This window comes from Acomys russatus, chromosome 11 (genome assembly GCF_903995435.1).
Source record: "Acomys russatus chromosome 11, mAcoRus1.1, whole genome shotgun sequence".
NCBI lineage: Eukaryota > Metazoa > Chordata > Mammalia > Rodentia > Muridae > Acomys > Acomys russatus.
In genome coordinates, this window is record NC_067147.1 from 38,811,802 (window position 1) to 38,838,592 (window position 26,791).

At 41.1% G+C, this 26,791-nt stretch overlaps 1 protein-coding gene across 1 annotated transcript in view; it reads right to left on the reverse strand.

Moving 5' to 3' along the window:
- Nucleotides 1-26,791, reverse strand: part of Sgpl1 (sphingosine-1-phosphate lyase 1) — a 53,053-nt gene that overhangs the window by 15,410 nt on the left and 10,852 nt on the right. The window contains exons 2-5 of the mRNA XM_051153107.1: nt 17,044-17,209; nt 8,430-8,497; nt 5,466-5,613; nt 1,390-1,466 (exon numbers count right to left, since the gene is read on the reverse strand). Coding sequence (XP_051009064.1) covers nt 1,390-1,466; nt 5,466-5,613; nt 8,430-8,497; nt 17,044-17,209 — 459 coding nt within the window. The remainder of the gene's footprint in view (nt 1-1,389; nt 1,467-5,465; nt 5,614-8,429; nt 8,498-17,043; nt 17,210-26,791) is intronic.

The window sequence follows — 26,791 nt, forward strand, 5'->3', positions numbered from 1 at the left end:
AGGTATAAGATAGTTGTTACAGCCAGGCATGGTGGGGCACGCCTGTAATCACAGTACTCAGGGAGACAGACAGGTGAATCTCTGTGAGTTTGAGGCCAGCCTGGTCTACAAAGTGAGTCTAAGACAGCCAGGGCTATACAAAAGAAACCCCTTCTTGGAAAATAAAACAAAAACAAACAAGCAAACAAAGGTTTTCAGGTACTGGGACTGGGTCCAACAGTAAGAACTGGAAGATGGAAGACTTAAAGACGAGAATATAATGTAAGAGACAAGACATGTAAATAAATGATTCTACAATGTGATAAGGGAAGAAATAAAACAGAAGTATTAAAGGGTAACACCAAAAGATCACCATCACTTTGAAGACACTGCTTTGCCTATCATTTTCATCTGTACAGGCCAAATAAGCCCTCTGAGACTGTTTCCTCATATGCAAAGGGGACTAATGCCATCTACCTTACAGGGTCCTAACAGTAATTATACATGAAAAACAATGATAGTTGGCCTACCACAAAGCAGCCACTACTATTGAGTTAACATGTCTGTATGTGCTAAGGGACCCTGATGAGGCAACTGCTAATATCCTGAGTGCTCTAGAGGTGTTTGATGAGAGGAACCTCAAGAGATGAATGAAAATTCATCACATGAAACAGGTGGGAAAGAATTGTGAAAGAGCAAGATGAACGTCGACATGGAAGGTAACAGGGATGGCTAAAATGATAGGTGGGAGTTCAAATGTAAGAAGCACAAGGCCTGAGAAGTCACAACTTTAACTGTAATCTCATATAAGAAATGGGTTTCAAAACTAAGCTCTATTAGAAGCAGCCATGTTCCATTCTCAAGTCAGGCTCTTCTTGTGGAGTATATTTTGAGGACATTATGATGGAGCAGTCTTGCCTTGATTCCTGTATCAAACAACACTGGTTCTAGCATTAACAATCTCAAATGAAGTCCAGCATAGAAAAGAGACCTTTGGTCCCAGCACTTGGGAGGCAGAGGCAGGAGGATCTCTGTGAGTTTGAAGCAGCTGGTCTACATAAGCAGTTCAAGGATAGCCAGTGCTATGTAGGTAAAGACCCTGTCTCAAAAAACAAAAACAGTATCCTCAAATGGCAGGCTCCTTTACTAGTAAAGTCCAGAGATATAAATGACATTTCCCCTTTTCACAGTCTGAAGATGCATTTGACGCTTTTTCACACATTTGCCTATATAAGTGAATGAAACTTCTGAATCTCTATGGTTTTACTTCAATAGTAAAATTCCCTATAATAATAATAATAATAATGAGATTAAATAAATTAATAATTAAATAATTAATAAATAAATTAATAATTAAATAATTAAATAAACTAGGAATGGCACCTATGCACACAAGCACTCAGTGTTCACCTGAACCAGCAGCTCTGTGAGCTTCGGCTCTCCACTGTACACGGTTCCTGAGGCTTTCCCTTCTTGCCAGGAGACATCTGTAGAAAAAGTTAAGGTCACTCTGTCAGCAGGCAGGCATCACTGGGGAAACAAGCATTAATACAGATAGGACAGGGAAAAACCTCAGGGCATGTGAGTAAAAAATTCAGGAATCAGACATATGGCTCAGCAGTTAAGAATACATAGTCTGGTGGGCACAGTGGCACACGCCTTTAATCCCAGCACTCAGGAGGCAGAGGCAAATGGATTTCTGTGAGTTCAAGGCCAGCCTGCACTACAAAGTGAGTCCAGGACAGCCAAGGCTACACAGAGAAATCCTTCTCTAAAAACAAAACAAAACACAACAAACAAACAAAAAAGAATACATAGTCTCTTGCTGAGGACCAGAGTTCGGCTCCTAGTGCCTATATCAGGCAGCTCACAGCTTCCTACATTTCCAGCTCTAAGGGACCTAATGCCCTCTTTGGCTTCTGAGGGCATCTGCACCCAAGTATACACATTCCCACATAGATACACACCCACATATATAATTTTAAAAAGTATTCTTTCAAGTTAATAAATACAATTCAAGATTTATTAAAAATCAGAGTTCCCATGCCGTGCCCTCCTAGCACTAAAGAAATAAATAGCCAGAGAGGGCACCACTGGGTAAATGCAAAGAGAAGTTCTCTCAAGGCAGATTCTTGTAACTACGCCACCCTTTTCCAATACCTCCCACCACGACTATGGCTCTTGGGACACAGCACCTGAGCAGGTACATCAGTTCAAGTAGAATATGGTTGGCACCAAGGCATGTCTGCCCTGCCCACTTGTTTCCAACCCTTACTAAGCCCAAGAACTGCTCCCTCCAGGGGCCAGAGTTGAAGCACCAATTGGAAGCACCTGAGAGTTAGGGATGGTGGTGACAGGGAGTGAGTGGAGTAACAACCTAGGCAAAGAAGATGAAAGGGGGTCCAGCCCCCAACCCAGTTTCAGCCAGTGTCTTAGATCCTGTCCTACCTCCCTTCCCACTTGAGCTGTACTCTCAGCTGAGGATCTTCCAGGACAGTTCCATAGAGAAAAATAAGTTTTTTCATTTTTGTTTTTTTTTTAAGTAAAAGAATAAGTTCAGTAAAAACTCAGTGCTGTTCTTCTATTAAGAACAAAGATCATTTACCACAGCACAGAAGATAAAAGGTCATTCATTAATGTTAACAGTTGTAGGAAAGGACAGGAACTACATCAGGCTATAATGGAGACAGACGGTAATGTTGCCTGTATCCTTGGCTATCTTCTTTCAACATAAAAGCTGCTCTTTGCCTCATGTATTTCCTGTTCTCCATATGACCCTTTTTCTCTGTAGTTCCCCTCATTTCCCCATCTAATCACAGGAAGTGTAGGAACTGCTATAAGCAAAGCTGAGAAAAGAGCAAGTGTGAGATCTCACTATAGAACCTCCAGAGCACAAAGCACACCATGGAGGAGGGAGCACCTCCATCTCAGGCTCCACCCTTTTTTCTAGGCCTGGAAATACACACCGCAGTACCCACCTTCCACATGCAGGAGCAGGCACGGAAGTGACCATGAGACAAGGTTGAGAAGGGTTCCCCACCAGAGATCCACCTGCTGTCTCAGAAACATTGTCTATTGCACTAACACGTCTGCTAAGATGGATCCTTTCTGCTACAACAGGCTGCATCCTACTGAAAGTGGTCTGCGAGACGGGTGTTGCAGAAACATGCTAACTGAAAAGCACATGGAACCACCTGCTCTCCAAAAGAAGGTTCTCCAACTCTAAAGAGAGCAGATGGATGTATAGGCAGAGCCCTCCTTGCCACAGCTATGTGTGCTTTCCAGTTTGAGTCTCATTCTGTTCTTACAGGACATGGCCATGTACCACACATGTCTTCTGGCCTATGGTAACCACACCTAAGGATAGACAGGATACACAGCTTCGCATCCTGCCCTTTCGCCATTCCAAATGGGTCATGGCATTTAAAAAAAAAAAAAAAACAAGACCAAAGGAAAGATGGTAACAACATGACCTTAAAAACATGGAAGTCTTGGCTATACAGGTCCCAGGGTTTATAACCCCTGTTCCTTATCATCATATCGTAGACCAGACGTGACCAACCTTTTAACATTATAATAAGGCACTATCTTCTGCAAACCTGTTGCGCTTCATTCACAGCTATTTTGGGAAACGTGTTCCCATAGGCTACAGGTTAGAAATACTTGTCCCGGGGGCTGGAGAGATGGCTCAGAGGTTAAAAGCACTGCTTGTTCTTCCAAAGGTCCTGAGTTCAATTCCCAGCAACAACACGGTAGCTCACAACCATCTATATTAAGATCTGGTGCCTGTACATGCAGACAAAGTACTATGTACGAAATAAACAAACAAATAAATATCTTAAAAAAGAAATCCACACATGTCAGTTAGAAATTTTAAAAGCTGTTTGCTAAAATGTTATCTGAATTGAGCCCTAGAATAGAAAATAGTTATGAGTTAAAAAAAATAAATAAATAAAAACGATGAAACACTAGCCAGGTGTGGTAGCGCACGCCTTTAATCCCAGCACTGGGGAGGCAGAGGCAGGTGGATCACTGTGAGTTCGAGGCCAGTCTGGTCTGTACAGGAGTCCAGGACAGCCAAAGCTACACAGAAAAACCCTGTCTCAGAGAAGAAAAAAAAAAAAAGATGAAACAGAATTTGTTCCTAGTTCATAGTGCTATTCCAATGTTATTTTTCTAGTTTTGACAAATGTAACATGCTTTACAAGAAGTTGAGTGAAGGGCACAGAGGAAATTGCTATAACATTTTTGCTATTTGCTTATAAATTAAGATGTCAAACTAAAAAGCTTATTTGGAGGGAGAAGTTGCCTAGCTGGCAAGTATTTGGCTAGCATGCACTGGGTCATAAGTTCAATGCCAGAGTTGCATAAACTGGTCATGGTGACACATCCTGCAACCCAAGCTCATTGGGAAGGCAGCAAGAAGATCAAATATTCAAAGTCACCCTCAGTTACATTAAGACCCTGTTTCAAAAACCAAAAGGCTTATTTTTTAAAGTCTCATCTACAATAGACATGCATGCGTTTACATTAATAATAGCAGCAGTAATACTTAACATTTATTGAACAACTACTATATGATATGTACTAGGTACCATACATTTTCATGTATGATTTCCTTTCATCTCTTAATCAGACTTTTAGGGAAGTAGAGATTGTAGGGATAAACTGGAGCACACACAAGGTAAATATCTCTCCCTATTAAAGTTGAAAATCTAAGTAATTATGAATGTGAGTGATTCCGAGGTCATGCTCTTGAACATGAGGTTATATAGTATATGCCAATGCATACAGAAGACCAATAGACACTTGTATAGCTCAGTAGGTGTAGACAAATACGTACTCGTACAGACCAGTCATCTAGTCATCCACCCCCTACCTATTTCCTCTTTTTTCCAATTAATTTTTTTAAATGTATATGGGCGTTTTGCCTGCATGTATGTATGCCAGGGAGGCCAGAAGAGGGAACTAGATCCTCTGGAACTAGAATTATAGATGGTTGTAAGCCACTGGGTAGGTTCTGAGAACTGAACCCAGGCCTCTGGAATAACAGCCAGTCCTCTTAAGCACTAGCCATCACTCCGGTCCCTGCCTACTTATCTATTGCCTGTGTTCTTCATTATTGATTTTTTAAATTTTGCCCATTCTATTTTGAAACAGCATCCACATAAGCCCTATCTGGCCTGATAATATATGACCTAAGCTGTCTTGGTCATGTGGCAATTCTCTTATCTCAATCTTCCAAGTACTGGAATTACAGGCAGACACCTTTACACCCAACTTTCTGTTCATATTTTTATTGCCTTCTGTGCCTTGAGACAGATACCATAATTTTGACATAAATCTCTATTTCATCTACAGCATGAAATTTGGTCTTTGAAGTAGAAAATAGGTCGTCTTGCACATGTAAGTGCCAAGTGATCCTTGGCCTGTGCCAACATTAGCCAGTGATAAGGACAAAGGCAGCACCCAGGGCCAAGGCTTACCCATAGAGCTGTACTCTCTGAGTCTCTCCAGAACCTCAGCTGTGCTCAGACCCTGAGCAGGCAGAGTTTTCACATACTCCTTGTTCACCTTCAGGAATGGCATGTGCTTGATGACATCCTTCTTGGCCTTATTCATATCTTCTTGGATCTCCAAGGACAAAGGAAAAAAGTTAACTAGATGGGAAAAAGAGTGAAATACACAGGCAGAAAGGCCACCTCTAAGGCAGTCAATTGCTCAACACCAGGCATAGCATAGGTGCTACTAAATTATAACAGTTTAGTCTTTTTTTTTTTTTTAAGGAAAATGAACATTTTATCTGTTTATCCAGCCAGAGTGTGCAATGCCTCTTAGAAATTTAAAAAGCCAGTAAGTTTCCCCTTTCCAGGCTGTACACTGCACTTGGTTTCAACAGGCTGAAGTCAGAACTAGCCTGAAGGCTGTGTCGGCAATCACAGCAATACTGTGTTTGACAGTCAGGAAACTGTCCAAGCTACAATAAAAGGGGATCCTGAGTGTTGTGCAATTGATGAGTAAACTCGACAGATATTGGCAAAATAGCTTAAGTAAGGAGATCTACACAGCTCCCAGATACCCAGACAGACTTAAGGAGTGCCAGGATGACTACACTACATCTCCTTAAGGCGCTATGGGATGCTTGACCCATGGTTCTTTCTGCCATGTAACTTATCAACTATGATTCTTTTCCATCCTCACAGCTACACTTTCTGAGCCATTTCTTTCATTCGTTTACTTACTTATTTGCTCAACAAATACTTGCTGAACTACTAATACAGGCTTGAGATACAGTCATTAAAAAACAAAAATCTATGGTACAACAGTTTTAAAAAAAAGGCCTGGTCTCATGACATTTACTTTTACCAAGAGAGACAGAAAAGACTACTAATGGTGCTCAGGAGAGAAAAAGAGGAAGTTATGGACACAAAATGGCAGGAGCTGCTACTTTGGGGACTCCTGGGTGATTGAAAGTGTAGAGAAAGGCTTTGTGTTACAATCAATCTTGATGTCCAATATCTCACACCAGCTATCCCCATTCTCCTCAGTCCTGGCCATGGATGATTAGAATACAAGAGCATCTTATTATATGTAGCTCTCAGTGAAGCCACAGGAAAGTGACTTTAACATATGTCAGCACTGCAAGTAGCAGAGTCCACATTCCTGGACAATGTTCAGGAATATATGGACACAGAGTAGATAGAAGATCACGCTACATGCATAAGGATCATGCAACAAGAACAAACTATGAAAGCTGAGTGTTCCTGCATAGATCATGCTGTTTTAAGGGAAAATAAGCTGAGTGTGGTGGCGCACGTCTTTAATCCCAGCACTCAGGAGGCAGAGGCAGGTAGATCGCTGTGAGTTTGAGGTCAGCTTGGTTTGCAAAGTGAGTCTAGGACTCCAGCTAAGGCTAACACAGAGAGACCCTGTCTCTAAAAAACAAAAACAAAAACAAAAGAAAGGAAAGTAGACAAAGGTGGGGGGGGGGGAGGGGGAAAGGCCCATTGGGAAGTATATTAAAAAGCACAGCAAGTACTTCGCATTCCCAATTTTTACTTCTATTACATTATAAAATTTATTTTTAGTGCAATTGTTAAATGTTTGTTTTCTGTTTCTTCTACTAAAATGCAAGTTCCACAAGAGGAAGGACTTGGTGCTGTTCAACACTGTATCCCTAGCACAATAGTAAAAAGAACTAGGACTGAGAAAGTACTCAATAAACATGTGTTCAGTATATAATGATGCCTAAATGCACATTTATACACACACAAACACTTCTTGTCTCTAAGCCTCAGAATTTGCTTTTGAGAAGTGAAGGTACTTATATGGCCTCTAAGGATCTTCAATTCTATAATTTCAAAAAAATTAGAATAGGTTCTGAAATCCTAGCATTTGTTTGTCTCACAACTTTCAAGGGGCTAGGAATGCAGCTTAGCAGTAGACTGCTTGCCTAGCATGTTTGATGACTATCACCACCACTGCTGCCATCAGCACCACCATGCCACCATCAGCACCACCACTGCCACCTACATCACCACTGACAACAATGCCACCAACACCATCACCACCAAACCTCAACAAAAGGAACATTTTTCTGCATTCCAGTAGTCAAGTGCCTGCCTAGAATTGGTGAGGTACTAGATTCAATTCCCAGTTACCACCACTACCACCATCAAAGAAGGAATGTTTCTCTGAGAATGTGGCTCAGTGGCAGAGAGGTGTCTGATTTTATTAAAAACTCTACAAAATCAACCAATCAATCAGTCAAATCAAACCTATCTTAAAACTGAGGGAGAAAGGTGGAAAGACTCAGAGTCAAAGATGTAGGAAAACCTAAAAGAAAGTAAAGCTAGGAAAAGCTGGAGAAAAGGTGAGAAACAGGCAGGGCACTAGGGCTTTGGAGAGACTCAGGATTCAAAGGCCTTTCTTACATCTTGTGAAGAGCCTGTCCTGCTTATAAAATACCCTTGATAAAATACCCAGCCCTGAGGAGAAATATCTTATCCCTGTGTGATAGCAAAGAGGGCACAGTGAAGAAAGCAGCTCTATTGTAAAGAGGGGGCAAAGAGCAAGAAAACAGCTATTATCTCTTTAAATTTCCAACCCTGGGATCAGGGAATTCTTGGCAGAGGCTCATAGTTTCTCTGAAACATAGGCAGGTTCAGTCCCTGCCTAACCTCTTCTTGCCTGGGCCTGCAGATTCAAAAATGTTTACTATCTGGTTCTGCCAAGTTGTTCCTTAGAAGACTTCTCATCTCTCCTTTGGCCAAATACGTTGGAGAAAGTGTTCTCAAATTTGGCCTTTCCAACATTTTAAGCCACATCTGCTGTAGGGGAGTCAAGTGCCCAAGGCTGGCAGACAAAAATCACTCCTCTTCCTCAAGAATATTGATCTGGCAAGAGAAAGAAGAGGTCGCACACCAAAGACTCTCACAGACTGCACCCACCTTGCGTCCAATAAGTGGCATCTTCCTGATGAACTTAAACAATTTCTTTTTAAACCGTAACCATAAACCTGCACAAAAAAAGTTTTATTAGTCACATGAAGTTCCATGGATATAACCTACTAGTCAACAGACAGCAATTATTCAGTTATCTCTTACAACTTCACTTCCTCTAGAGGGAGATTTTCTTTCATTTTTGATAAAAATATTTTAATTTTTAAGTAATATATTTATGTGGCCCAAATTTTCAACAGACACATGTGGTAATGTTTCTTCATCCTTCTTTTCTTCCACCCATATCTCATCCTGCCTTTACATAAGGCCTTTGCTTCCAGCATACACTTGCAGAGTTTGTTGGGGTTTTTTTTGTTTTTTTGAGACAGGGTTTCTCTGTGTAGCTTTGGCTGTCCTGGACTCACTTTGTAGACTAGGCTGGCCTCGAACTCACAGTGATCCACCTACCTCTGCCTCCCGGAGTGCTGAGATTAAAGGCATGTACCACCAGGCCCAGCCTGAGTTTGTTGTATTTACCAGTAACAGTAAAGATAAATTCTCATTTATTTCTTTTACTGAAGAGGTAATATAGCAAACCACTGTACTAGACCTTGCTTTTCCATTTAGAAATAGTAAAGGTTATTATTCCCTCATTTGTTCCTGTCTCCGTGTGTGTAAGGTATGAGAAGATGTGTGCCCATGTTCATGTATGTGCCACTGTGCATGCACACGTGTATTCCATTAAAGGAAAGTTTCATAATCTAACCTCACTGAAGGATACATAAGCTCATCTTAATTTTGGCTGTTACCAACCATGCTCAAAATAAATAACCTTTTAATACACATCACACTGCACACATACAAGTATATCATGGAATAAATTCCCAGAAGCAGAATTGCCAGTCAAATGATACACAGATTCCTGTGTGGGAAAGAATAAGCCTTGTCACAGGTGGGAGCAGTCTTGGCGGGCTTTACCCTTGGGGCACCCCATGAATACCTTGTGACAGACTGAGTGGAGCCATCCTGGGTCTGGAATTCAGGAAACAGACCTGGAAACCCCACCTGGACTATTGTCTTTCTAATGGACCCTCATCGGGAGAAGGAGAAGGTCCTTCCCACGTGACTCAGGCAGTTGGGGAAGAGAGAACAACAAAGTCAGCTGGGCGAGAGAGCGTGAGAGCAGAGGACCAGCTGGACCAGCTTGTGGGCCAGAGAGACACCTAAGGACCCGTCCCGTGGACCGGCTACTGGAAGGTTCACTCTTTTGTCCCTTTAACCTTTTTACTTCTTGTATAAGCTAGTTGGGTTGTATAATAAAGTTTAATTGCTAAGAAACAGAGTCAACATTCCAGAGCTCCTGACCTGCCCAAGGTTTACAAATATCCAGATGACTTTCCACCCCCAAAGTACATGGCCACATGCTTTCTTTCAGGACCTATACTCCAGTCTGTCAAACAACACTGGTCCTGAGGACATCTTTTAGACTGAAAAGGAACCTGAAAATCATGGACATCAGGGTCCACTTTCAGACAGTTACAAAGGGCAAAGAATTCTGATCCTGTCAACTATAATTTGTAAGTCAACATGTTGGAAGGCCACTTGTCCATTCATGCGAATACATGGACTGATACTGGCAGCCGCATTGTAAGGCTGGGCTAGAAGGCTTTAGAGGCTAAAAGGCAAACAAGAATCAGAGAATGAGGATTTGTTCAAGGCACAGTTCAGAGCAGTGAGAGTAGCCAAGGACTCCCAGGACTCTATACTGCTTCAAATGCACGGTAGACATTATCTTGTTATCCAGGTGAGCCTAGGAGATCCTAGACTAGCTTTTATCTGAGGCATGAACTGAATATGAACCTTTGTTACATTCCTAAGAGATCTAGGTAGGGCAACTCCTAACTGTGGTGCCACATAGGTATGTTTACTCCCTCAGCTGACACTCATCAAGGCCTGACTGCATCTTTGTTTTACTGTGCTTGCTTAGGTGGCACTGTTCTTCTACTACTGTATCCGATCAACACTGTAAACCCTGGTGTAATGGTTTGAACATGAATGGCCCCCATAGACTCATGTTTGAATGTTTGGCCCTTAGGGGGTGGCGCTATTAGGAAGTGTGGCCTTGTTGGAGGAAGTGTGTCACTGTCGAGGTGGGCCTTGAGGTCTCTTATGCTCAAGCTGTACCCAGTGTGGCACACCGCCTCCTTCTATTGCTTGCAGATTAAGATGTGGAGCTCTCAGCTCCTTCTCCAGCACCATGTCTGCCTGCACGCCCCCACGTTTCCTGCCATGATGATAATGGACTAAACCTCTGAAACTGTAAGCTAGCCCTAATTAAACATTTTTCTTTATAAGCTGCCATGGTCATGGTGTCTCTTCATAGCAATAAAACCCCAACTAAGACAGAAGTTGGTACCAGGGACTGGGGTATTTCTGTGATAGGCCTGGCCATGCTTTTGTTTGGAGGCATGTTGACTTTACAACTTTGGATTAGAAAAGCAGCTGAACATTTTAAGCACTTTTTTTGTTTGTTTGTTTAAGATTTATTTATTTATTAAGTATACAATGCTCTGCCTGCATGTATACCTGCAAGCCAGAAGAGGGCATCAGATCACATTATATATGGTTGTGAGCCACCATGTGGTTGCTGGGAATTGAACTCAGGACCTCTGGAAGAGCAGTCAGTGCTCTTAACCTCTGAGCCATCTCCCCAGCCCCTTTAAGCATTGTTTAATGGGCATTCTAGTAGAAGCATGGAAAACAGTGGTGCTGAGGGTAATTTGAACTGTGGGGGGGCTGGCTCAAAAGGTTTCAAAGGAGAAGAATGTTAATATGTGGCCTAGAGACTGTTCTTGTAATATTTTGGTGAAAAATGCGGCTGCTTTCTATCCTTGTCCAAAGAGTCTGCCTGAGGCTAAAGTGAAGAGATTAAGATTAATTGCAATGATCTTAAAACAGCCTAGTATAGACTCTGTCATATGGTTATTAGTGTTCACTCTTATGTAGAGCGTTTTGATGAAAAGGAACAAGCTCAACAAGGAAAAATACAAAATGTAGTTCAAGGAGAAAGGGGCACCAGGACGAGCTAAATCCTGTCTTCAAGGAGATAAACATATTAAAGGTATTAAATGGAATAAAGGGGCTGGTGACCTCAGGGCAAGATCCCACCCAGTTAAGCTTCCATCTTGTGAAAAGGAATTAAAGAACAGTTTAGGTCTAGCCATGGTGGTACACTCTTTTTATCCCAGCATGCAGGAGACAGAGGCAAGAAGATATCTGAGCTCAATGTCAGCCTGGTCTACAGAACAAGTTCCAGGACAACCAAGTTTAGGCAGTAAAAGAAACCACTGAAAACAGAAAACTAGTGAAGACGTAACTGAACAAGGGAGCCATATTTCAGCCCCAACAAGCAGCAGAATTTGGCAGCTTCGACCATGTGGTCTTGGCTTTAGAGTCAAGGATAGAAGAAAGAGGTTATGGAATCTCCCTCTGAGACTAAGGAAAGCCACTGAGGCCAGGCATGTGACAGGGGTCTCCCTGTATGGAGGCACAGAGAGGCCATTGTGTGGCTGTGAAGGTAAAGCTGGATTGCTTTGGAGACCTCAAGAGATTAGAGATGCCACAGGGGGGGATACCTGCCGAGGAGAGCTGCTAACAGGGAGTGGAACCAGCACAAGACAAAGAAATGTGTTGCAGGCAGCATGGCTGAAAGGAATTGGAGATCTGAAGAGCATTTTGACATCAGATGTGGAGGTGCAGAGTTTGGAGTTTGCCCAGCTGGTTTTCGGTCTTGCTTTAGTCTATTATTTCTTCACTATGCTTCCTTTCAGAATGGTAATGAATATTCTGTGCCACTGTATGTAGAAAGTATGTCATCTGATTTTTCATCTTGATTTTATAAGGAATGACAGTTAAAAGATTGCATGAATCTCAGAAGAGACTCTGAACTTTTAAGCAAATTTGAGACTGTTGCCGGGTGGTGGTGGCGCACGCCTTTAATCCCAGCACTTGGGAGGCAGAGGCAGGTGGATTTCTGTGAGTTTGAGGCCAGCCTGGAGCACAAGAGTCCAGGACAGCCAGGGCTCTGTTACACAGAGAAAACATGTCTTGAAAAACCCAGGGAAAAAAAATAATTGGGACTATTATAGACTGTGGGGACCTTTGAAGTTAGACTAAGGTATTTCTGCATTACAGTATGGCTACAAGCCTATGGGGCCAGGGAGCGGAATGTGGTGGCCTGAACAGTAATGGCCCTCATCAACTCATGCCTTTGAATGTCTGGACCATAAGCAGTGCACTATTAAGACGTATGGCCTTGTTGAAGGGACTGTGTCACTGTGGGGGCAAGCTTTGACATCTCCAATGATCAAGATCAAGCTACACCCGGTGTGGCACACAGCCTCCCTCCGCTGCCTGCAGATCTAGCTGTAGCGCTCTCAGCTTCCTCTCCAGCCCCATGTCTGCCTGCATCCGCCATGTTTCCTGCATGACAACAACAGACTAGACCTCTGAAACTGTGAGCCAGCCCTAATTACACATTTTCTTTATTAGAGTTGCCATGGTCAGGGTATCGATTCACAGCAATAGAACCCTAACTAAAACACCTGGTGACAGAACCATTGAGACCCAGACTATGATGAAGCAACAATGTGGGCCCTATTTTGTTTTCAGAATATTTTCTTCTAGACACTGTAATATACAAATAAATCTTTTTACATGAATTAACTATACTCCTTTTTCTATAATAAAAAAAGTCTTCTGGGCAAGCAGATGATTCAGCAGGTAAAGGCACTTGTCTCACTACCTGAGTTCAATTTAAGGAACCCACATAAAGGTAGAAAGTGGGAATTGACCAGAGTTATCCTCTGACCACATGTGTGCTGTGGCACACATAAACACACCATATATATAACCATACAGACATATACACTTCCATAATAAATAAAATAAAGATTTTAAAATTCCCTTCCTTCTGGGTGTGGTGGCACATGCTTTTAATCCTAGCACTTGAGAGGAAGCAGAGCCAGGCAGATTCTGTGAGTTTGAGGATAGTTTGGTCTACAGAGTGAGCTCCAAGCCAGCCAGGGCCACATGAGACCCTTACTCTAGATAAATAAATAATGTAAAATTTCCTTTTAATATATTTGGGGAGCAAGGCAAGGTGGCACATGCCTTTAATCCCAGCACTCAGGAGTCAGAGGCAGGCAGATCAATGTGAATTCGGGGCCAGCCTGGTCTACAAAGCGAGTCCAGGACAGCCAAGGTTAACACAGAGAGACCTTGTCTCAAAAACAAACAAAACACACACACACACATATACACACATATTTGGGGGAGGAGTGCACATGTCTCTTGTGGAAGTCAAAAGCCTCTAGGCAGGTCTGTCAAAGCATTTCCAGGAAGGATTAACCCAGGGAGAAGAATCTCTCCCAGAGTGGGACAGACCTTTGGGGTCTAGGAAAAGATGCTTCTTTTGCTAATCCTTGTCAGCCATTGGAACCTAGCATCTTTAGCTTTCCAAGGTGGACTAAGGCCAGTGACTCTCATGAATCCTCTAGGCAGGCTGTGAGCACAAGAGTGGAACTGCTGGAAGACTCAGCTTCTGACTGAGTAACTACTGGAATCTCAGCCTTCCAATGTATAGACAGTCATTACTGGACCTACTCAGTCCCATGTAAGCCAATCTAATGACTCTTTTTCACAATATGTATTCATTTTATTGGTTCAGTTCCTCTAGAAACCCTGACTAACATAATTGGTATACTCTAATAGTAAGATTTAAGTATATCTAATAGTAAGTGAGTTATCCATATTGCTATAAAAGTTTCCTACAGTGAGCATAGACTCCTTTTTATTGAAAATACATATTAAAAGCTAAAATGGCTTGGCGTTCAACCTACAAAGACTTATATAGCATATCTTACTAATATAGTGGTTTTGGTAGTTTTCAAATGGAATGTTCAGGGTCAGCAAGTAAGCAAGCACCAGCTTGTATTTCTGCAACAAGTTCAGCAAACCGAATGCCACAGCCAGCTGACAACTGGTAATGAATGTTAACTAGCTCAGCTTAGCCACTAAGCAATGCATACATACTTCACAATAGCACATTGTAAATAATATTTGCAGTTAAATGATAGTTTTAATTTAAAGAAGTAAATACCTAAAATTAATACTAATTGTAACAAATAAGTAAGAATGTCAACAGCTCTAATCTTAAAAGGAGATGTACTCAGAATGGTGATTTTGGAGATTAGGGAAAATGAAAGTGGTGACTTTTCTTGGGTTTTGAGACAGGGTCAATATTATTCAGGCTAGCTTCAAAGAATCCTTCTGCCTCAGCTTTCTAAGGGTGAGGAGTTCAAAGTTGTACCATACCTGGCTCAGAAATTGTTTATTTGTTAAAAGCTCAATTTAAACTAAGAGAAAATTCTGAAGGTAGAGATTATACAATAATGTGAATATTAATTAAATGTAAATGCTACTAAACTGTATACTTTAAAATGAGTGAAATGAGAGGCTGGAATATATATATATATATATTTATTTCAGTGGTAGAGTACTTCCTAGACATGCACAAGGCCCAATGTTTGGTCCCAGCATGTGTCCCTTCCCAAGCTTAAAAGGGTAATATAAGGAGTGTGGGTGCAAAAACATATACGTAGGCAAACCACCCATACACATAAAATATAAAATAAAATTTAAAAGGCAACATGTATGTATATGTATCACAGTAAAAAAAAAAAAAAAAAAAAAAAAAAAAAAAAAAAGCCAGACATGGTGATACACACCTGTATAACCTAGCATTCAAGAGGTAGAGACAGGAGGACCACTCAAGAAACAAGCCTGTTCTAAATAGTGAGACCATACCTCATTTTGAAACAAAACAAGACAGATGAGATGGGGGAGGGGAGGGGAAGTCATGAGGGAGGGAGAAGAGAGGGAGATAGAGAAGATATGAATCAATGAATATGAGAGGCTCCTTGCTCACTGAGTGAAACACTTTCTAGTAAGGAATACACCTGAAAGGACAACTAAGGCTATAGGCACATGTAAACCATGAGCTGAAATGACAGACCAGTCTCATCAACAGTGTGGGAGAAAACCAGCCAAGAATGAGGAACAGAACCTGAAGACAGTGTTTTAAAGCTGCAGTGAACTATAATTTTAGAGTAGACAATCATGTCTCACTTCTACTTTAATTAAAAAGCTCTAAAGCAGTGGAACTTGCCTGTTAGTTGTCACATTTTGCAAGATTTAGTTTGCTGTAACTACAATGCTACAATAGCTCAGTGGCTGTATGATAAAAAGATAAAAACTAGGGCTAGAGAGATGGCGCCACTGACTGCTCTTCCAAAGGACCTGGGTTCAATTCCCAGCACCTACATGGCAGCTCGCAACTGTCTGTTAACTACTGTTTCAGGGAATCTGACACCCTCACACAGACATACATGCAGTCAAAACACCAATGTACATAATAAATAAACAAGTAAATAAATAAATGATTAAAAACCAGCGGTGGCAATAGTGGTGCACACCTTTAATCCTAACACTTGGGAGGCATAGGCAGGTAGATCTCTGAGTTTGAGGCCAGCCTGGACTATAGAGAAAGTTCCAGACAGGGCGACACAGAGAAACCCTGTCTCAACCCAATCCCCACCCCAGCTTGCCCCAAAAAGATAAAAACCATCTAGCTTCTAAACTGACTGGGGAACTGGAAAGAAAAGAAAAAAAAAAAAAAAAGATAGTTAATGTGCCCCCAACAGATGTCATTAGGGTAGTGAAGCAATGGAGGAATATCAAATAAATGAAAAAATGATTAGTTGTTTAGGTCTTCTGCCAAGGAAGTTCTCAAGATATCAGTAAGTGTGGGGAGAGCCCAGGGAGCATTACAAAATAGCACTGATGTAAATATAATCAAACAGCCTCCCGAGCACAGCCTGTAGGGAGAAAATAACTCACAGGGCAATGGTCAGTCACATAGAGGTCTAGGTGGAGAAGAAATGGGCACGTAGGACGTGTTTACACCTTCGGAAGGGTGGGACATTTGCAAGCCAATCACTGAAAGGTATATTATCCTCAGCGGCCACTGAGAAATGATGTTGTTTCTCTGCTGTCCACCTGACAAGTCACTACCACTGTCCTTTAACAGAAGTTAACTCTAAAGGACAAAGGGCCACACATTACTTATGCAGATTCTCCCAGGGCCCACTTGGCAGTCAGGTGGTAGCTCTTTGAGCCTACTCCTAAATCTTTAATGAAAAGGAAGGCCACTAATGAATGCAATACATTTCTACTCTGGGAATCTCAAATAGCACAATTATGTTCTAGGAAGAAACTAGTACTGAAAAATATGTAAGCTATACTCTGAGACATCTGCGAATCTTTATAGTTACTAATATCTAAGGAGTTCTTATGCAAACTACAAATGAAAAAAAAATCCACAAAACCATAAATAGTTAATAGTACCCAAAAGTCCTAACAGAACTTCATAATTCATAAATCAGGGTCTATTTCCCATCTAAATAGATTTTAAAAGGCAGAACAAAACCAAAAGAGATGCTTCCAACCCATCAGCCACGAGTGACACTCCAGTCTACCATGATGGAAGGGGTGGTATACTTACTCTCTGGCTGGAAGATAAGCCCATGCGCCCAGACTACCAGCAGAGTACACAGGACAGTCCACGCAATGAGCTGCCAGGGCTCGTATTTGGTGCAATACCCATTCACGTAATTCTTGGCTTTTGTGGAATATGCTTCCAAAATCTCCAAGTAAGGCTCAAAGTCCTTCTAGAAATTTAAAAGGAAAAACAGAAGCATTACATTCAGAGGAAGAAAGTCTGTTCTTAAGTTTGCTCTTCAATTCTCACCCAGGGCAAGGCTGTTACTTATGACGAGGCCACCTCAGCAATAATCTTATCATGGGCTACAGCGCTCAAAGTTTCTACACCAGCTGCTCTGACCTAACAGTGCAATGTGGACTCTGACACAACTTTTGATCTGCTTAGTTTGCAAAATAAGGAATTAATCTTGATCAAGTCAGTGTGATCTGTCACCTTTATCTCATTGCTAGTACTCCCAACAGTTCCTCTCTTTTAAACCAGTTCTCCATGTGAGTGCCACTTTTTCTCTGCTCTACCCCAGCCATAAACAAAGTTGTTCTGTGTGGATCCAGACTGTGACCATTTTAGGTGCTGTGAACTGATTCAGGTACAGCTACTCAGCTCTGGTGCTGCAGCACAATGTACAGACAGTGTGCTAAGTAATGCAGCTGGATTCCTACACAACTTAACTGTATGCACACTGAAATCTGAATTTCATAGAATTCCTAAGCCACAAAATATTCATTTTTCCCAATAATCTGAAAATGTAAAACTCAAGCGTGTGAGGTGATTCCTGCAAATAATCGCAGCACTGAAGCATGACCACAAGTCAGAGGCCTGGACTACATAATGAGACTCTGTCTCTAAAAGGAAAAAATAAAAGCTAAAATCATTCTTGGTTCAGAGACAGATTTGACTATGAGGTTATTGCTGTCTAATCCTACTCTAAAAACTCACTTACCCACTCGAAGTCTGGCACAATATTCACAGTATTTTATTTTATCCCACATAGTATCTGGCAAAAAACAACATCAACAACAAAAATCCCACCTGCAGCCAGGCATGGTGGCGCACACCTTTAATCCCAGCACTCGGGAGGCAGAGGCAGGCAGATCTGCATGAGTTTTGAGGCCAGCCTGGTCTAGAAAGAGAGTCTAGGACATCCAAGGCTACATAAAAAACAAAAAAACACTGTTTCAAAAAACAAAAACAAACAAACAAACAAACTGAAAATTTCTCATCTGTAAATTTACCAAAATCTCTCTGAGATTAACACTAGGACCTCCTTTATGTACACCAGGTCCAGCTACATCCTAAACCCTTCTTTACTTTTAATTTTGAGACAAGGTATGACTAAGTTGCCAGGCTAGTCTTGAATTCATTTTATAGCCAAAGCAGCTCTCAAACTTAAATCCTCTTGCCTCAACTTCCCAAGTAGTGGGGTTACAGAACTGAGCTACCAAGTCTGGCCAGGAGATCTCACTCTTGAGAATTCATCTCTCCCTTTAAGTTTCTGTGAAGAATTGATTTGTGATAGGCTTATCACAACCTGCCTTGCAGTCTACTCATCTACTTCTTATCTCCCTGACCTTTAAGACCTGTTCGTCTTCTTTCTTTTCTTCTTCCTTTTCTTCTTCTTCTTTGGTTTTTCCAGGCAGGGTTTCTCCATGTAGCCTTGGCTGTCCTGGACTAGCTTTGCAGACAAGGATGGCCTCACAGTCACAGAGATTGGCCTGTCTCTGCCTCCCCAGGTGCTGGGATTACAGGTGTGCACATCTACGCCTGGTTTTTTGTTGTTGTTTGTTTGTTTGTTTTCTTGAAGACCAGTTCTTATCCCTATTTACTAAGCCACGATGTAAAACTTAGTTCATTGAGCAGTTTATTATTTACTCAACATTTTTATGGCACTAAACTGGGGGAAGCATATGGGTAAATGTAAATGTAAATGTATAGGTAGAAAGAGAAAATTCTATAGGAAGTTAAAAAAAGAAAAAAGAAATAAAGAAAAGGTATACCAGGAAGACAGTATAGCAACTGAAAATACATAAAAAGAACCCAGGAATAATACACATTCTTACAATGTGCTAAGAGTGAAACTACACAGAACAGGGACTGCTGCTATCTTAGTCAGTGCTGGGTTCCTACCATATAGCAGGTACCTGGCACACAAACTGCACTGAACACAACTGTGGACTGAGTAATTGAGGGAAAGGGATCAGTCAAGCAGAGAGGATATTTAAAATGGGCTTGGAAGCTACGCATGAAGGCATGCCATACCTATAATCCTGGAATTTGGAGGATGAGACAGGATAGAAGGATCCTAAATTTGAGTTCCCAGCCTAGTCTACATCGTGAAACCCTTTCTCAATAAGGATACAGTAATAAATATATTATAACAGGCTTAGAGAAAAAGCATGAAAAGTAAAATTATAAATCAATAAGAAGTTTTTGTAAATCAAGTATACGGCATCTATACTAACACTATAAATCCTGTATCCTCTTTGATACAGAAACATCACTTTGGTGAGTCTATAAACCTCTATCATGTTCACAGAGAGAAGCGTTGAAGTGTGTTCATTTCTTTTTTGTTGTTTGTTGTTGTTGTTTGTTTGTTGTTTTTGAGACAGGGTTTTTCTGTGTAGCCTTGGCTGTCCTGGCTTGTAGACCAAATTGGCCTCAAAACTCACAAAGATCTGCCTGCCTCTGCCTCCCAAGTGCTAGGATTAAAGGCGTGTGCCACCACACCTGGCCCTAGGTGTGTTCATTTCAAATGTTCTTTGTTAGAGCAAAAGAAAAACTCAAGAAATGTAAATGTCCACAAATAGAGAAAGGTTAAACTATAACACATTTTATGTACTCATGTTGAAATATTTAAAATAAAGATCTTTTTATAAAGAAAAACCTATAGAAAATAATATTGAGTAAAAGGAAACAAATCAGGATAATTTTTTAAAAGCTAGACATAAATTGTTGAGCATAAGAAAAATCTTTTGCTTAAAGATTATTTGGTGAAGATGACTAAGAGTAGACAGACATCAGCAACAAATAGGTCAGTTGAATGATTGCTGAAAGGGCAATAGAAAAATGAACTGGGCTTGCCCTTAAGTGATATAACACTGTAGATAGGATAAAAAAAAAAAAAATACGTATTTTTGATTTGTGCTTCCTATGTTCAGATAAAAAAAAAAAATGAGATGAGCTAACTCCTGCCACCACATGTTTATGCCTTCTCCCACCATGATGGACTCTACCCCTCAGAAGCCATAACCCTAAGCAGATGCTTCTCTCGAAAGAAAGAAAGAAAGAAAGAAAGAAAGAAAAGAAAGAAAGAAAGAAAGAAAAAGAAAAAGAAAAATTGGGGTGGTTTTTGTTTTGTTTTAAAGACAAGATCTCAACACTATAGCCCAGGCTGTCCAAGAATGCACTACATGGCCCAAGATAGCCTTGAACGAGCAGTGATCCTAATGCTTCAGCTTCTACTATGATTCAGCTGTGACTATAGATTTAAGCCACCATACTCAGTTTAGAAACACATTTGAAAGACATTTCTAAAGGTGCAGAAACTGGAGTTAGTGACTGTCATAGTTAGCTACATCTGTCAACCTGACACAGTTTAGTCACGTAAGGAGAGAGTCTCAAATGAGGGATTGCTAGTTCCAACTGGCCTATGGCCATGTCTGTGGGGAACTGTCTTGACTCTTAGCTGATGTAGGAGGGCTTAGAGCGTGGTGGGTGGCACTATTCCCTGAGTAGGTGTTCTTGGGTGCATTGGGCTGACTAAGCTTGAACCTGTGACTGAGCCAACAAGCAGCATTCCTCCATGGCTCCTGCATGAAGTTCAGGTCCTGACTTCCTTTCCTCTCCTAAGATGCCTTTGATCAGTGTTTTATCACAGTAACAGAAAGGAAACAGAACAAACTTTTTGGCTGTGAAAAATTATGGAGTGAGAATAACACAAATAATTCCAAATTTTCAAGTAATCATTAGTTAAGTGATTAGTATACCACTAACAACGACAGAACTAGAAAAAAGGGAAAACTAAAGATGTAGAAGGTGTTTTGAAAAAAGGATGGCACTGCTTTTGAGTTCTGCTCCTCTTGGGTATCTATTATTGTGCCAAGAACATGAAGGCTCACACAACAGGACAGGCACTTAACAAGTCTTTCTTGAACATGCTATAGACTAATTGCTTACGTTCCCCCACAAACTTCTGCTGACATCAAAGCCTCCAGCTAGTGTTATCAGGAGGTAGGAACCCTCAGAGGTTATGAAGTCACAGAGAAGCCTCCATGAGTACAATTAGCACCCTTACAAGAGACAGACCCCAGAGAGTGTGCCTGCTCCTTCTCAGTGAAGTCACAGTTGTTTAGAAACGCCTTGTATGAACTCTCTTTTGGGTGCTACCTTCTAGAAGTGGGGCCTCCATTTATGTTGATCCTGGGTTTCTCAGCTTCCTAAACTGTCAAAGAAATAAGGTTCTGTTGTTTATAAGCCACTCTGTTTAAGGTATTACACTACACATCCCAAATGGACTAAAACAATTCCTTTAGTAATTGGACTAATAAAAGACAATTAACATTAGGCAAGTTTTAGGTTCCCTGAGGGCTATCCATGGAAACAGCTTATCTACAATAGGTATCTAGTCCCCAGAGTCCACTGTTGCTATCAACAACTTCAATCCTACAAAGCAATGGCAATTCCAGCAAAAAATTGGGAAAGACCAGAGGAGTCTGTCACCGTCAAAGGGATGCTATTTTTTCTACTAGAGACAACTCGCTCAAAGCTATGATCAAAGCACAGAATTAAACAGTTTTAAGTGGCAGTACTAATTCCTCATTCACATAGAAATTACATGTTAGCAATATCAAAGGTGCTATGATGACAGTGGCCAATTCTTCATGGCACTGAATGAAAAATAACAGAACATTAGAGACAAAGCAAAGAAGTGGGTAATGAAAAACAAATGTGCAAACACCTTAAAATTACAGTATAAAAACAATCCTCATTAACTCAATTACAAAATATAACTCACCAAGAACATACTTTCTTGGTGACTGTGTCAATTCTTTTATTCTAATTATTTTTAATTTTCAAGTGTGTGTGTGTGTGTGTGTGTGTGTGTGTGTGTGTGTGTGTGTGTGTATAATGTGGGTGCTGGGAACTGAACAAGGGTCCTCTATAAGAGCAGCTTGTGCCAGGCACAGCAGCACACATCTGTAATCCCAGCACTCAGGGAGGCAGAGGCAGGTGGATCACTGTGAGTTCGAGGCTAGCCAGGTCTACAAAGTGAGCCCAGTACAGCCAAGGCTAACAGAGAGACCCTGTCTTGAAAAAATCAAAAACTGAAAACCAAAAAAAAAGCAGCTTGTATTCTTAGCCCTTGGTCGTCTCTCTAGGCCCAACTGTGTTGATTATTAGGAGGACAATGGGAATCCTGGAATTCAGTTTAATTGTAAATTTTCTATCTTTAAAGACAGAATAATTACAAATCAAAACGGGTCATGACAAGTTTTTTGTGTAAGCAACTAAGTGGTCACAGAAATCACTTCTGGCTTCATCCTAAATTTCTACAAACAACGGCTCAGTCCCCAATGAAAAAGCTCCTCATCACATGGACAGCTCATTGAATAGTTGTGTGGAGTAACCTAGCATTATCCCCTTGAGAAAAAAAAGCAACTCCTTTGGGTCTTGAAAAACAGTGTAAACACCAAGTTGGGTCCTGATGCAACACTCCAACATAGAATGGAAGAGCTAAAGGGAGCCTTAGTGATCAAGTCTAACATAAACATTCTCACTATATAAGCAGAAGCCTCATGGGTTTGAAATGATGTGCCTATGCTCCTACAGACAGGTTTGAGACAGAAAAAAAGCCAGAGACCTAAGTTTCCTATCTCAGTATTCAACCTCTTCCCTCTCTCTGTTGCTACTGCAGTTCTGAGGACTGAACCAAGGCCTTCTTGAATACCAGGAGTATACTCTACCACTGAGCTACAGCCGTAGCCTCTCCAGTCTTCTTCCAATGCTTAGTGTCCCTGGGCAAAAGACTGCATAACACATTACATTCAATGGTACCTTAAGAGCTTTCTGTTTATAATTTATGTTCGGGGTAGACTCTACTTTAGCTATATGATACATTCACATCCAACTAAAGTTGTATTTAGTTGTATAAAATCCTAACTACCTACCACTATCCACTGGCACAAGAACTTAATAAGGACTAATAACCCAAAATTTCAGGTGAGTTGAGGAACTCTGGACAGAGAAGTTGACACACTGATAACATCTTCCTCAGGATGTTAGGATCCAAGGACTCCTGGTAAGAAATCAACATACTAACTTCCATTGGTATTTATAACCAAGACTGCAGGGGAACAGCTCTGCATTTGGAATCTTCCACTCCCAAAGTTACCTTTTCTGCCCTATAAAAGCTCCAAGCCACCTGCACCTGGGCACAGTCTCTGTTTCCTGATAGACGGCTGCCCTTCCTTGTTCTGATTAAGGATAATCCGCTTCCATAGAGTCTGTCTATTCTTTTACTTTCACTCCACCTCAACCAACACTTAATAACCTACCATTGTCTCCCACAACAACTGGCTATAGGTTTTTAAGTAGTGGAACATAAGCTAAGATTGTACAGTCAAAATTAAAGTACATACAAGCTAGCTACCTCTCAAATTGACTATCTGTCTGAAAGCACACATCCGCCATAACTGAGACCTCAGGCAGAGAGTAAGTCAATAACTAACCCAGGAAGACATTCAAACAGTAATGACTTTCTTGATCTCTACAGATCACTATAAAACTAGAACTCTGGGAAAGCTATTTCCTAACAGAAGGTTGATCCTTTTTTTTTTTAAATATTTTATTTAATTTTAATTTATGTCCGTTCCTGTGGGAGTGTCGGATCTTGGAGTTACAGAGAGTTGTGAGCTGCCATGTGGATGCTGGGAATTGAACCCGGGTCCTTTGGAAGAGCAGGCAGTGTGCTCTTAATCACTGAGCCATCTCTCCAGCCCCAGAAGGTTGATCCTTACACTACAGTACAATGTCTTTTTTGCACTTCTATGTGCTAAATATCTGATATGTTGTGATTGATCATTTCTTATAAGTCAGTCAGAGCCAAACTGCATTAGCCTAGGGGCATTGTGATTGAATCTGACCTGAAGCAAAGCATTAAACCCAGTGAGGGAGAACAGTTCAAAGATTTTAAACCACAGTCTTCCAGTGCTAGAAGAATATAAATAAGCTGGCTATTAACCTCCTACCAACTACAACACCTGAAAGAGCAGCTTTACAATGGTAGGAATCCAACACCAGCTTAACTAATGTGAAATAATTATAATCCTTAAAACCTTTAGACCATGTGTTTTGCAAGATCCTAGGAAGTTTTATATCTCTATCACTAAGCTGCTCAGGGCACAATGGCTTCACACTGAATATGGAAAAGAGGCCAGTCATTTCCAACTGAACTCTGTATACACTCACCTGACAAGTCACAAATCACCGTATCTCAGGCCATCAGAGCATATCGTGTCCTTCATAAGCAAAGATATTGAGATCTAAAGATCACACTACAAAATGAATGGTGAGAGTAGACACAAGCCTGTTTCATTTTAATTTCCTATCACCATGTTTTCAGAATGAAACTGCCAGTGATAGAAACCAGAAGAGCCACAGGCTCAACACTTGCAGTTCTCACGGTTCCTCCCCTCTCATTTATCTTAATGGCCAAAGTAAGGACCCACAGCTTCACTACCTCTGAACCCGAGAGAGACAACACTGCCAAATGACCAGAACGGTATCTACAAAGGCCAAGGCCCTCTAGACATGGCTTTCTCAAACTGCAAACTTACACACCTGTTAACCTGCTTTTAAAAGAAATGGAAACTAATTCACAAAGTACTCTGAGGACTGGAGAGACAGCTAAGTAGTTAGGAAAGCTTGCTGCTCTTACAGAGGAAACAGGTTTCCAGCACCCACATTGCTGCTCACAGCCATCTGAAACTCCAGTCTCAAGAGATATGACACTGTCTTCTGATCTCCACAGGTTCACATGTGGTGAACACACATGCATGCACACACACATAGGCAAACATCATCCACATATTTTCTTTTAATTATTGACTTCAAAAATCACAAAAAGTTACCATCTGAAATAATCTCCAAGATCATCTACTCCAATCTTCACTTCAAAAATGAAGAAACTAAGGCTCAAAGAGCAATCTCAAAATGTGCTTCCCCTCAGCTCAAACCTGCAAAAAGAATCTAATTTCTTTCTTTTTTTTTTTTTTTTTGGTTTTTTTAGACAGGGTTTCTCTGTGTGGCCTTGGCTATCCTGAACTCACTTTGTAGACCAGGCTGGCCTCAAACTCACAACGATCTGCCTGCCTCTGCCTCCCAAGTGCTGGGATTAATGGCGTGCGCCACCATGCCCAGCTAGAATCTAATTTCTTGTTCACCACTTTTTACTAAACCAATAAAGCACATCAACTTTATCCAGGGCCATGGTTCAGAATATCTCCACTAGAAGTTCACATGGCCCAGAAACATTTGTTTTGAAACAGGAGCATCACAAGTTCAAGACCAGCCTGGAAAACTTAGTGAAACTCTGTTTCAAAATAAAATAATAGAAACAGGTAAGAGGGTTGAGGAGGTAATAAGGTGGTAGAGCTCTTGACTAGGCCTAGGTTCAGTTCCTGCTACAAAGGGTAGGGAGATATGAAGGAACCTTTCCCATCTCCTTTTTTTAAAGGGAAATAGTAAATAGCTCACTTATATTACTGAGACCCAATCACCCAGCTCTGGGAAGGAAGTAAAATAAATTCACCAAACTTTCTTAGGAAGTGCTAATCAGCCACATCATCCACCAAGTCTACTACATCAATTGTTCCTAATATTTACTCCTTGGACAGACACTGGAGAAAATTTAAATCTTCTACCTTGCAATCCTACAAAGAAAGGCATAGAAGTGACAGAGCCCTTGTTTCTCATGCATAAAGCCCAGACTAAGAAAAGCCACTATCCCCTTGGCAAGAAATAAATCATTACCATCTACTTTTAGTATAAAGTATACTTAGTGCTCGTCTCATAAAAGGCACAGATATGCCAAGGAGTTAGGCCCTCTCTCCCTTCTGGCAGTTTCCTCAGAACTCAAGAGTTCTTTACTGAATGCCCACAACCAGAAAAAAAGACAAGGCGTAGAAAATTAGATGAGGCTTTGCATCCTGAGGGATGAAAGTTCAGAGAGGGAGCTATGCCAGAATGTGAAGATTGTAACTCTAAAATATCAGTCTGTAGGAAAAAGAGGGTAGAAATTTCTCACCACCAGAGATTTTAGAAACTACTATCTTGAACCAAATCACCACACAGCCATTTTTGCCTTTCATTTTTGTTGGCATCCTTTTATGCAGAATCATATATTAAAAACTGTTTCTCAAGGCTGGGCGTGGTGGTGCATGCCTTTAATCCCAGCACTTGGGAGGTAGAGGCAGGTGGATCTTGTGGATCTCTGAGTTTAAGGCCACCAGGTCTACAAAGCAAGTTCCAGGTCAGCTGGGCTGTTACACAGAGAATCCCTATCTCAAAAAACCAAAACCAAAGCAAACCAAACCAAAACCGTTTCACTCTGAGTTTGAGGCCAGCCTGGTGTACAGATTGAGTTCCAGGACAGCCAGGGCTACATAATAAAGCCCTGTCTGGAAAAACAAACAAACAAACTGTTCTGTTTCCACTACTATGGTGAATTTGTTAGTACAAAGCTAAGGTCCTG